Genomic DNA, 12,731 nt, shown 5'->3' on the forward strand with positions numbered 1-12,731 from the left:
CCCGTAGGCCCCTATGTGTGCACATGCCAGGTGTGCAGTATACAGAGTAGTATACCCAAATTTACAGACTATAGAGCGCACCTAAATATAAGCGGCACCCACTTCATTTGAACACATTTTATTTGTGTGTGGTCTTTATCCTGCTCCACCGCACTGTAACTGCTAAAGTTGCTTTCTTCGGTGAGAAGAGGTGCACAAAAAAAATAGATTCACATCCAAATTGCGATTTTTATCCACCCCAAATCTAAATTGATTCATACATTTATTAAGATTCAAGAGAAAAATGCATTTTCAGGCCACCTCCACGCAAACAGAAGTATTAAGGGTAACTTGTGTCTTTTTTACGAAAGCTTTTTTTAAACACTGAATTTATGTTACTGAATGGTTTGAGTTTCGTAAACTGATTTTTTTTTTTACTTCAATGCTGACAATTACATTGAGTAAAACATTGTGAGCAACATTTGTGTGTTTACAACTTCACTTGGTCAAAATACAGTACAGTACGTATTCAGGTGTTACCATTTAGTGGTCAATTGTACGGAATATGTACTGAACTGTGCAATCTACTAATAAAAGTATCAATCAATCAATCAATCAATCAATGTAAAAATTCAGTCCATGAAGTTTGTGTAAAAATTAAATGTGTAAAAATGTTGTTTATAAAAATTGAGGATAACAAAAATTCAGTGCAGAAATAGTCTCTCTCTCTCTCACATACACATTTATCTTAATATATTTTTACACACACAAACACACTTTGTTTATGTTAAAAGTGCAATTTCAATGTTGATGATGTGCATTTATTAGGAAAAAAAAAGGATGAAGCAAAAAAAGCAGCCTTTTTTAAAGTTCATTTCAACCCATCCCTCCATTTTCTACCGCTTGTCCCTTTTTAACCATTTTCCCGTAGGCTATGAAGGGTTTTATCTGATTACTCAATCAATTGAACAAACCAATTGACAGATTACTTGATAATATAGACCAGACCTGGCCAAATTAAGGCCCGGCGCCACAAGCTTTTCAATCTGGCCCGCCGGACATTCCCAAATATATTTTTTTTAGATCTTTAAGATGGAAAGTGTAGCTGCCATTATGATGTGCACTGATGTTTCAAATGACCATAAGTCTTGAACTATACAACATATTCCACTGGTTGGAATCTGCGCTTATGGATAATACACCAGTTACTATGGTCATCTACTTCACAGCAGCTCAGACCAGGCACCAAACAGTGTGGGCGGGAAGCGTTTCCACAGACGCAGAAGGAGCTTTTCACAACAAAGTTCTAAAGCTTAGTGATATATCATATATATCAGATTGTAGGTGGGTTTAATTTGTACCCTTTGCGTTCATATTTCACTGTTTGTTGCATTTTTGTCGCGTTTCTATTGATTGCAATATATGTCCATCGAAAGAGGGTGTAACATTCATATTTTGTCAACATTCAGTGTTTTATTGTTCAAAGAAAAATAAAATTCCATACATCCATCTTCTTCCGCTTATCCGAGGTCGGGTCGCGGGGGCAGCAGCCTAAGCAGGGAAGCCCAGACTTCCCTCTCCCCAGCCACTTCGTCTAGCTCTTCCTGGGGGATCCCGAGGCGTTCCCAGGCCAGCCGGGAGACGTAGTCTTCCCAACGTGTCCTGGGTCTTCCCCGTGGCCTCCTTCCGGTTGGACGTGCCCTAAATACCTCCCTCGGGAGGCGTTCGGGTGGCATCCTGACCAGATGCCCGAACCACCTCATCTGGCTCCTCTCGATGTGGAGGAGTAGCGGCTTTACGTTGAGCTCCTCCCGGATGACGGAGCTTCTCACCCTATCTCTAAGGGAGAGCCCCGCCACCCGGTGGAGGAAACTCATTTCGGCCGCTTGTACCCGTGATCTTATCCTTTCGGTCACGACCCAAAGCTCATGACCATAGGTGAGGATGGGAACTTAAATCGACCGTCAAATTGAGAGCTTTGCCTTCCGGCTCAGCTCCTTCTTCACCACAACGGATCGGTACAACGTCCGCATTACAGAAGACGCCGTACCGATCCGCCTGTCGATCTCACGGTCCACTCTTCCCCCACTCGTGAACAAGACTCCTAGTTACTTGAACTCCTCCACTTGGGGCAGGGTCTCCTCCCCAACCCGGAGATGGCACTCCACCCTTTTCTGGGAGAGAACCATGGACTCGGACTTGGAAGTGCTGATTCTCATTCCAGTCGCTTCACACTCGGCTGCGAACCGATCCAGTGAGAGCTGAAGATCCTGGCCAGATGAAGCAATCAGGACCACATCATCTGCAAAAAGCAGAGACCTAATCCCACGGCCACCAAACCGGAACCCCTCAACTGCGCCTAGAAATTCTGTCCATAAAAGTTATGAACAGAATCGGTGACAAAAGGCAGCCTTGGCAGAGTCCAACCCTCACTGGAAACGTGTCCGACTTACTGCCGGCAATGCGGACCATGCTCTGACACTGATCGTACAGGGAGCGGACTGCCACAATAAGACAGTCCGATACCATATACTCTCTGAGCACTCTCCACAGGAAAAATAAAATTCCATTACTTTTTTTAAGGCGGTCTGTCCTAACGTTTTTAGCATTTAATCAGACAATATTGTGTAGTTTTGTTTTAGTGTCCCTAAAATAGATACACCGGCCCCCAGACACATTTTTTTCTCTAAATGTGGCCCCCAGAGTCAAAATAATTGCCCAGGTCTGATATAGATAATCGATAGCAGCAGCCATACACCACTAAACATTGTAATGTAACAATGGGGCGGTTTAGCTCGGTTGGTAGAGTGGCCGTGCCAGCAACTTGAGGGTTGCAGGTTCGATTCCCGCTTCTGCCAACCTAGTCACTGCCGTTGTGTCCTTGGGTAAGACACTTTACCCACCTGCTCCCAGTGCCACCCACACTGGTTTGAATGTAACTTAGATATTGGGTTTCGCTATGTAAAGCGCTTTGAGTCACTAGAGAAAAAGCGCTATATAAATATAATTAATTTCACTTCACTAATGTCACCGCTCCTGAACTAAAGCATTTGGACACCACATCGCCCCCCCCCATTGGCCGGCGATGAAACACGAGCATGAAAAGAAAACACTCACTGTGCATTTTCCCACGCGGTTGTACTTGCGTCCGTTCTCCGTCACGCCGTAGATGTAAACAAAGTTGTCGTGCGACGCCACCGCCAGGAAGTTGCCATCTGCCGGTGGATCGCAGTTAGCGCCCCGCTTAGCATAAGATGCTAAAGTGAAGGGTTTGAAGTCGCACCTGGAGAGTACTTCACGTTGGAGATGATCTCGTTACCGTCCGTGTGCACAGAGACAAGATCCCGGGTGTCCGTGTCCAGCACTAACCACCTGCAACACCACAGGAAGTGCGCGTGTCAAAACAGAACGTAATGATCCGTCATGTGACGGCAGTAGGGATGGATACCGTTCACATTTTGAACCGATATGGTACCAATTTTGGGTACTTTCATGTGTGTTAATAAATACCTTGTTTTCTTATTAAATGAAACTCATTTGCAATGCAGTTGCAATTCCAAAACATTAGATGGCAGTACTGTAAAGGCTATGTGTGGTCTCATAGGAAGTACAATTTTCCAGGAAGCTGAATGTTTCTGTTGTGCCCCACAAAGTGTTAATACTGTAAGTACTATGCTTCTTTGAACAGCAGCTGTTTGATTGTAGCATTCATCTTAGATGTAGTTTCCACTACCAAATATTGGGGATGATGAAATTACCACGTAAAATCACCAATGCTAATAGTAGCCTGTCTATGGCAAATCCAATGTAAATTAGCATCAAGCTAGCACATTTTGAAAGTGTTTTGAGAGTGTTTTTGACTTGGGGGGCTGCAATGGGCTGGCCAAATACATGTACATATTATATTCTTATGATGGATATATAATTAACATCATTGGATATCAAGAGTATGTGAACTTTTGACTCCTACCTTGTTTACTTCTGTGACCACCTCTTCAATGTTTTGTTATCTATTAGAAATATCGAGCAGCTAAAATGCACTAAACATGGTTAAGTAAGGACACAGTGTTTTACATGTTCCCTTGTAATGGGTGTCATGGTGTTTGGACTTTTTTCATAATGTACACAATGTTCAGTGAGCAGGTTGTCTTTTGTGTGACCATGAGTGTTGACATTTTGTGTTGGTTGGATTATTTATTTATTTTTAGCACCATGATTAGGGATGGTTGTTTCGACTGTCATGGAAGTAAACGCTTTGCTGTTATCTCTAAATATCTTCATGGGTCATTAAGTTGATTAACTCACTCCCAATATGTAGCATTCAGAGACTGCCTGGTATTTAAAATGTGCGGTGTGATGCTTTTTTTTTTTTTTTTTTTTTTTTTTTTTTTTTTATTAAATCAACAGAAAAACACACAAAATACACTTTCCATCAGTGCATCAACCCCCCAAAGAAAACCCCTCCCTCCCCCATTCACACCCAGCCACACCCACTCACACAAAAAAGGGTTGTTTCTTTCTGCTACCAAAATGCTGGTTCCCTCAACATATATAACACAGTCTGCAAGGGACATAGTCCCTGAAACACACATGATTGTGTGTGTCGCCGGTCCACTAACACTATCATTAATTACTATTTTTTATGTAATTGTTTTATATGATTTTACTTTCTTTTTTATCCCAAAAAAAAATGTCATTGTTTTCCTTTTTTTTAATCTCATTTTATTTTATTAAAAATAAAAAATAAAAAAAAATAACCTTATCTTCATCAGACCAGGTTGTTAATGGAATTAGACTTGTCTAAAAGGTTTTTAAAACCAGGTCCAGTCCAGACAATGTCAAAGTGGGCCTCAGCAACACACACCCTCATCCATGTGCAACAACAAAAATTAGGGAAACAACAGATTGCATATAAGTTATAAACAAAATTACATTTTCATAAAAAGCATTTGTGTATAGTCCATATTATGTCCAAGTCAGATTCAACACACACCTTCATTTTGTACACTCAAAAAAAAGGGAACACAACAACAGATAGCATATATGTTGCTGTTGTTGCATATCTATAAACATTATTACATTTTCATAATAAGCCTTTAAGGATTTCCCATCTTTTTTCATGTTTTTTGGCATCATCGTCGTTGTCAATCATGTATCTTTCTAAAGTTAAAAAATACTGAATAAATGTTTTAAAGAAAGTAATACTAAGTGAATATCTATTTTTGGCCTTAAAAATAAACCTTTTACCAAGTACTATAATTAAATTAACTAAGTCATGCTTGTCAATAAACTCTCCTAAAATAACAGAAACTATATCAAGCTTCATAAACAAACCAATCCTTGAACACGTTTTTTCAACTTCCACCCAAAAGGAAGACACAATATGACAATACCAAAACAAATGCAGGGTGGATTCAGATTCCTGACAGCAAAAGCGGCAATCATCTGACTCAGTCACATTCCATAGTTTTAACATTTTCCCCGTTGGTAAGAAGTTATAAATAATTTTAATTTGAAAATAACGGTTTTGCACATCGATAGTAGTTTTGTAGATTAGTTTGAATATGGCATCCCACGGCAACGGGCAGTCAAAAAAGTCTTCCCATTTTCCATATGTGTTATATGGGACAGCCTTCAAAGATTTCTTTATTAAATAAAAATTATATATTTTTTTATTAATTTTAGTTCCTTTTTGCCAACTAGAATTTCTTATTAGAGGTTTACAAACTAGTAATTTAGTAGTTCCATAATTAATTATTTGTTTCCATCTTTTCCTAATTACTCCAGTTAGTTGATTAAAAGAAAAGCTTGAACAAGCATCACCATACATAGTTCTAAATTCATCATACTTCATAATTTTACCATTCTCATTGATCATATCATTGACAAAAATTATTCCTCTTTCAAACATATTTTTCCAAAAGAAAGGCTTTCCATCTATTAAAATATTAGAGTTCATCCATATTATCTGCTGCAAAATATCATCTCTTTTTTTTGGCACATGAAATTGAAAACACCACCATGAGTGGATTGTTTCCTTTATGAACCCCTCCATGTTTCCCAGCAGATTCTCCACATAAGAATAATGGGAGGGGATCACTTGTAAAAAAGGATACAATTTTCTTTGATACATTACATGTTTTCTGTCCAACAGGACACTTGTGTACCACTCAGTATTTAAGTACATCTTTGGAACAATTGATGCTTTTAAAGAGAGACACATAGCTTCGAGGTTGAGACGTTTTAGGCCCCCATATTCATACTCATTGTACAAAACCTTTCTTTTAATCTTTTCTGGTTTGCCGTCCCAGACAAAATCAAAGACCCTCCGTTCATAAACCTTAAAGAAGTTTTGTGATGGAGCTGGTAATGACAAAAACAAAAAAATAAACTGAGGAATAATTAACGAGTTGACAATAGATATTTTACCATATAAGGTTAAGGATTTCCCTTTCCATAGTTGCATAATTTTGTCCAGCTTTCTTAGTCGATTATCATAATTTACTGAGCATAGATCTTCCAGATTCTCTGGTACAACAACACCAAGTATGTTAACAGGTCCATCTGTCCACAAAACAGGCACTTTGCATTCCATTCTGAAGGATGTTCCCTTTAGATTTCCGATCCTTAAAATTTTACATTTATCATAATTAAGCTTAAGCCCAGATTGCTGTGAAAATATATCCAAAAGATCCAGGAGGTTCCGCAAACAATGAGGATTGGGGCTGATAAAGAAGCTTGTATCGTCTGCATACATTGTTATTTTACTTTCAATATTATTATTGCTGAGCCCTTCAATATTTCGATTCAATCTAACTTTAATCGCCAATATTTCCATAGCAATAATAAATAGGTATGGAGACAAAGGGCACCCTTGTTTTAGACCTCTTAATAGAGGTATTGTCCCAGAGATGTATCCATTATTGATAATTTTACAGTTAGTTTTATTATATAGTGTCTTGATCCAATGTAATAGAGAGTTGCCAAAATTGAAAAAAACTAAGCTTTTACAAATAAAATCTAAGCTAATTTTGTCAAAAGCCTTCTCCAGGTCGGCTACAAAAATTAAGCCTCTTTTATTCTCCATATTATAATTTTCAATAATTTCTAATAACTGTCTAATATTATTTCCTATGTTTCTTCCTTGTAGGAAACCTGATTGATCTTGGTGAATAATATTTGACAAAACAGACTTAAGTCGTGTAGCCAAACATTTTGCCAGTATTTTAGCATCATAACATTGAAGTGTTATTGGTCTCCAATTTTTAAGATAAACTGGGTCTTTATACTGACCATTTATTTCCTGTTTCAACAATAAAGAAATAATACCTTCTGTTTGAGTGTTAGACAGATAACCTATTTTATATGAGTAATTAAAACTAGAAAGCAATGGTTTCTTAATCTCTTCATAAAATACTTGATAAACCTCAATAGGTATTCCATCTAATCCTGGGGTTTTCCCTGGATGAAAAGATTTAACAGCTTCCACAAGTTCTTCCTCTCCAATGAGGCCTTCACATAAAAGGCTTTCCTCAGAATTCAATTTTCTTTCATAATTTTCTGGAAAAAAATTTGTAGTTTTAGGAGGAATTACCGGATTAGAAAAAATATTTTTAAAGTAATTTTCCATTTCTTTCAACAATGTGGTGTGCGTATTCAATACCTTTCCATTTGTTTTAATAAGCTTGGAAATGTTCTTTTTAGAACGATTTTTTGTTTGGATATTTAAGAAGAATTTAGAACACTTCTCACCTTTTTTCATCCAGATTGCTCTGTTGCAGTCATAACTTTTCAATAATTTTTTTTCAACTAAGTCTGCTAACTCTTCTTGTTTGGCTGTAAAGGAATTTAGTTGCTCACTAGTTGGATTATCATTACCATCTATATTTTTTTGTAAGTCCTCAATTTCTTTCTTTAATTCCTGTTCTGCCATTTTAAATTGTTTTTTTTTCCATGAAGAGTACGCAATTGCGTATCCCCTAAAACAACATTTGAAGGCTTCCCAAACTGTTTGAGGGTTTGATGATCCTACATTGTTTTTAAAAAAGTCAGTAATAAATTGCTTTGTTTTTTCAATAAATGTATCATCCTGTAGAAGCATTTGATTAAACTTCCAATATCCGGGTCCACGTGTATTATCTTCAATTGAAATAGTTAATCCTATACAATTATGATCCGAACGCAATTTATTATCGATTGATATTGCAGTTACTTTGTTTAGCAATGAAAATGATATCAAAAAATAGTCAATACGACTTGCCTGGTTTTGTCTTCTCCATGTATACCGTACTAACCTAGGATTTTTGAATCTCCAGATATCAATTAAATCAAATGCATCCATAACATTTTGAATCTTTTGTAAAGATTGAGGATGATAATCCATCGAAAAATTCCCTTTTCGGTCCAAAACTTTATCCAAAGCAACATTAAAGTCCCCCACAGTAATAATTTCTCCTTGTTGTTCTTGCAACATATCATTTATTTCTTCAAAAAAGGAAGGTTCATCAACATTTGGCCCATACAGATTCAAAATGCACATCTTTTGATCCTGAATAATCATATTTAATATTAACCAGCGTCCTTGTGAGTCTTTTTCCATAGAATTAAATTGAAAATTAAATGTATTTTTAATCAAAATCATAACACCTTTTGAGTTTCTGTGACCATGTGAAAAGAAAATCGGACCATCCCATTCTTTTCTCCATTTAGGTTCATCTAAGTTTGTTGAATGTGTTTCTTGAAGACAAAAAATATCTTGTTCTTTTGCCTTCAGCCACATAAATATAAGTTTTCTTTTTCTGTTGTCTGCAAGACCATTGCAGTTATAACTAATTATTCCAACTTCATTATCATTCATATAAACCATATGACCTAAGTAAATACATAATATCTTTGATTGATTCTCTTAATAACATAAGTTTCATAGACATGAAAATCTTGTAACAAAAAATTGCATTATCATCTGCTATTTCTAAGAAAAACAATACCCCCACTAATAAACCCACAGACACACCATTCACACCACAGCACACAAGACCAACAAACACATACCCCCCAAAATATATTATTCGCTGACCGTTTCCCAACATCTAACTACATTGTCCAGTCCCAAAATAGACTAAAAAGCTCCAAAAACAAAATGTCAATTCATATTCATATCCTTCAAGTCGTCGCCATGGCGATGTCGCAATGACGTAATCACTACGCGACATTGTTATTGTTCCTCACATGTCTCTGTACAACTCACCGTTGACGTATAGTTTATCCACAACAAGGCGAGCTTGTTGTCCTTTCTGCCTAAAGGACTTCATAATTGGAATTAACTTACGTCGTTTCTCCACCACCTCAATTGGGTATTGGCTGGTCATGAAGAATTTAGTGCCTTTGAGTCTTCTGGAGAGAGCAAGCACTTCGTCTTTACATTTGGAGTTAGTAAACTTCACAAGCATAGGTCTCGGCTTAGCATCCTCCTTGCGTCTGCCAATCCTGTGTGCCCGCTCCATCCGGATCGCTCTGACCTCTTCCTCCGGGATGCCGAGATGCTCCTTCAAAAAGGCTCGGACAAGACTCTCCGCAATGCTGTAAGTTTCTCCTCCATCTTCGCTAATTCCCATGATTAGCAAGTTGTCCTGCATGCTCCTGCAGCGGAGTTCCAACAAGTCTGCCTTTAATTTTTCATTCTCCGTTGTCAGTCTAGTGGTTTCGAGTTTCAGGCTTGTTAACTCAACTTTTAGCGTTGTCTGTTCCTTTTTTATCTCCACCATTTCAACATGATTTTGCTCGACTGATTTTTTCAGCTCTGAAACGTCAGTTTTAAGTTCATCCAAAATGTCCAGTTTCCCAAGTTTTCCAATCATAGCCTGCAACATTTTTCGATCGTCTGGAGTAAATGTTGCATTTTCGTCCAATTCACTAGAAGACAATTGATCACGGGCACGTTTAGATTCCTTTGATCCGCGTGTTGGCATGGTTGCAGGGGAACAATGAGTCACTCGGCGTTCGAGGCACCTTATTTTCTGCCAAATCACCCTCGTTAATAATATATATCTCACCAATTGCAGAGAGGTGGATATAAATAGCGAAGACGACTTCAAAAACTTTGTGTCACTGGCGCGTTTATATTATTTATAACCTTACATACTGGGACTTGTGTAGAGACGGTCTCAGCTCACGTTGCTCACGGCAGCCATCTTTGAAGTTGAGTCCCGGTGTGATGCTTTGTTGAACTCACGGTGTCTCACGGCCCAAATTGAAGAGGCTGGCGGGCCTTGGTTTGGACACCCCTGACTTAGAGAGTTTGGTTGTTTGAATGATTGTTTACGTGAGTTGTTTTTTAGTCTGAAACAGCATGTGACGGCACAAGCAACAAAGGTATCGAAATATGGCACGGTTATATTTCATGTCAATCGATACCCGGTAGTACAGACGGAATTTGGTTGATGACTAATTCAGTACCCATCCCTAGACAGCAGTAAGACTGACCTTCCTGACATGGTCCCAACAGCCAAAACCGCCCCGCTTGGATGGAACCCCGCAGACCTCGCAGGATCCTGCAGCATTTAGGAGACAATTAGGGGACATTCACAGCTTTCACGTTCTTTCCGTCATCTTCCTCACCTCGATGGTCTTTGTCCACAGGGGCTGATGGGAGTTGGTGTCCCACAGGTGGACCTGCTTATCCTGAGAGCAGGTCACAAACTGCTCCATGGAGGGATGGACGTCCAGACCCCACAGCTCCTCCGTGTGACCCTGGGACGCAACATAGCGCGGTTATTCACTGAGATAAAACTAAATGATTCTGTCGTGGTGCACCTGTACGATGGCCGTCATAGTGTCGGGGAAGGCGGCGCTAAGGATGGCGTTCTTGGTGGTTCCGATAAAGAGCTCGCCTGCTTTGCCTTCTGCCAGAGCCCGTACTGGACCGAAGGCCTCGCCAACCTTGACGCACGCAAATACCGATTGTGTTCTTCGCTAAGCAAAAAGGACACAAAAAAAAGAGGGCGGAGCCTGACCTCCATCTCTGTTTGCTTCCTGTAGTCGCGGTCCCACAGCACCACCTTGCGGTCCTTGCCGCCTCCCGACACCATGGTCCCGTCTTTCAGGACGCAAACCGAGAAGATGCCGCCTTCGTGTGCCCCCGACACCGCCTGACTGATACGGTTACCACCTGTTAATTGATTCAGATGTGCCCGGTCAGAACCGCCACCTGCTGGAGGCTTTCATACGACAACATCGAGCGTATCAAATGAAAATGTAGGACGTTCACCTTTGGCCCAGATGTAGATGTTTCCACTAGAGTCCCCGGTGATGGCGTCTCCGTTCTCAGCAAACGCCACGCACAACACGTACTTGGGCTTCTCGTGTTTCTTTGCAGCAAAAAAGACAAAAGAATTTAAGAGTTTTCATTCTGAGAAGGGATAAGAGGCAGTGAATAAGCTATTAAAGTAAATGTGGAGTTCCTCAAAGCTCCATCTTAAGTCAAGTTCTATTGTCTGTTGTTTAGCATTTTTTTTCTCTCTCTGTACTTTTACCTTTCACATTTCACTTAAAAACTGTTCTTTTTACAACCTCACGTGTGTGATTGCACAATTATTTTGACATAGTGTATCTCCAAGTACCACCATGATGACCAAATGGTAAATGGGTTGTACTTGCATAGCGCTTTTCTACCTTTTTTTATGGACCGCAAAGCGCTTTGACACTATTTCCACATTCACCCACACATATTCACACATTCACATACTGATGGCGGGAGCTGCCATGCACGGCGCTAACCAGGACCCATCAGGAGCAAGGGTGAAGTGTCTTGCTCAAGGACACAAAAGACGTGGCTAGGATGGTAGAAGGTGGGGATTGAACCAGGAACCCTCAGATTGCTGGCAAAGCCACTCTGCCACCTTTGCCACGCCGTCCCCCAACCTCGACCAGCATTAAAATACAGTTGGATGATGTAGGCCCAAGTATTCATTAAAAACAGGGCAGTGGTTGTATTTAACAAGTATATTTAATATTTTTTGGCCACTGAAATATTACACAGTTTGAACAGTAACACTGTTTGAATATTTAATTATTGATTATTTGGCATGTCACTAGATGGAGCCCATGCACCAATAGTGGTGTGTCTACCACAGTTTGAGACACACTGCATTAATACAATGAACCTAAACAAATATACATTTTTAACCGTAAAAAATAAAGATGGGTAATGAATTTCTCTTAGAAGTTGGAATGCAAATATTAAATGTATAGTTCAAATACTCACAGTTAATGTAAACTTTTTTTCACTTCTGATACGATACAGCTATTGGAGCGTTGAGTTTTGGCTGATAATAATTTGATACAATATCAGCAGGAATCATACATTCTTTTATTATTTTTTAGTGTGGAATGTTAGAAAAGGTTTGATCAAGTGAAATGAGTCAAACAGAGAACAATAGTAGGTCCGAAAAACAGGAAGTTATGCTGTTTTTTTTAAGTTGAAGTGGAGTGGTAATTGTTTTTGGGGACACCTAGTGGCCACAGTAATTCGAATGATGCGGACACGTTTGTTACTGGATACTTTCTAATACGCTTCTGCCTTGGAGACTTTGTATGTGTAAGTGATATGCAAATATTTGTTGATATACACATATATACACACACACACATATATATAAATAACACACACACAAAAATATATATATATACATACAGTGGGGCAAAAAAGTATTTAGTCAGCCACCGATTGTGCAAGTTCTCCCACTTAAAATGAC

At 39.1% G+C, this 12,731-nt stretch overlaps 1 protein-coding gene across 1 annotated transcript in view; it reads right to left on the reverse strand.

Annotated features, from left to right (window-relative positions):
• The window catches only part of eml2 (EMAP like 2), a 54,178-nt gene that overhangs the window by 4,050 nt on the left and 37,397 nt on the right, over positions 1 to 12,731 (reverse strand). The window contains exons 12-18 of the mRNA XM_061877624.1: positions 11,246 to 11,345; positions 10,992 to 11,146; positions 10,792 to 10,917; positions 10,597 to 10,728; positions 10,462 to 10,529; positions 3,263 to 3,351; positions 3,097 to 3,194 (exon numbers count right to left, since the gene is read on the reverse strand). Coding sequence (XP_061733608.1) covers positions 3,097 to 3,194; positions 3,263 to 3,351; positions 10,462 to 10,529; positions 10,597 to 10,728; positions 10,792 to 10,917; positions 10,992 to 11,146; positions 11,246 to 11,345 — 768 coding nt within the window. The remainder of the gene's footprint in view (positions 1 to 3,096; positions 3,195 to 3,262; positions 3,352 to 10,461; positions 10,530 to 10,596; positions 10,729 to 10,791; positions 10,918 to 10,991; positions 11,147 to 11,245; positions 11,346 to 12,731) is intronic.

This window comes from Nerophis ophidion, linkage group LG18 (genome assembly GCF_033978795.1).
Source record: "Nerophis ophidion isolate RoL-2023_Sa linkage group LG18, RoL_Noph_v1.0, whole genome shotgun sequence".
Classification (NCBI taxonomy): Eukaryota; Metazoa; Chordata; class Actinopteri; order Syngnathiformes; family Syngnathidae; genus Nerophis; species Nerophis ophidion.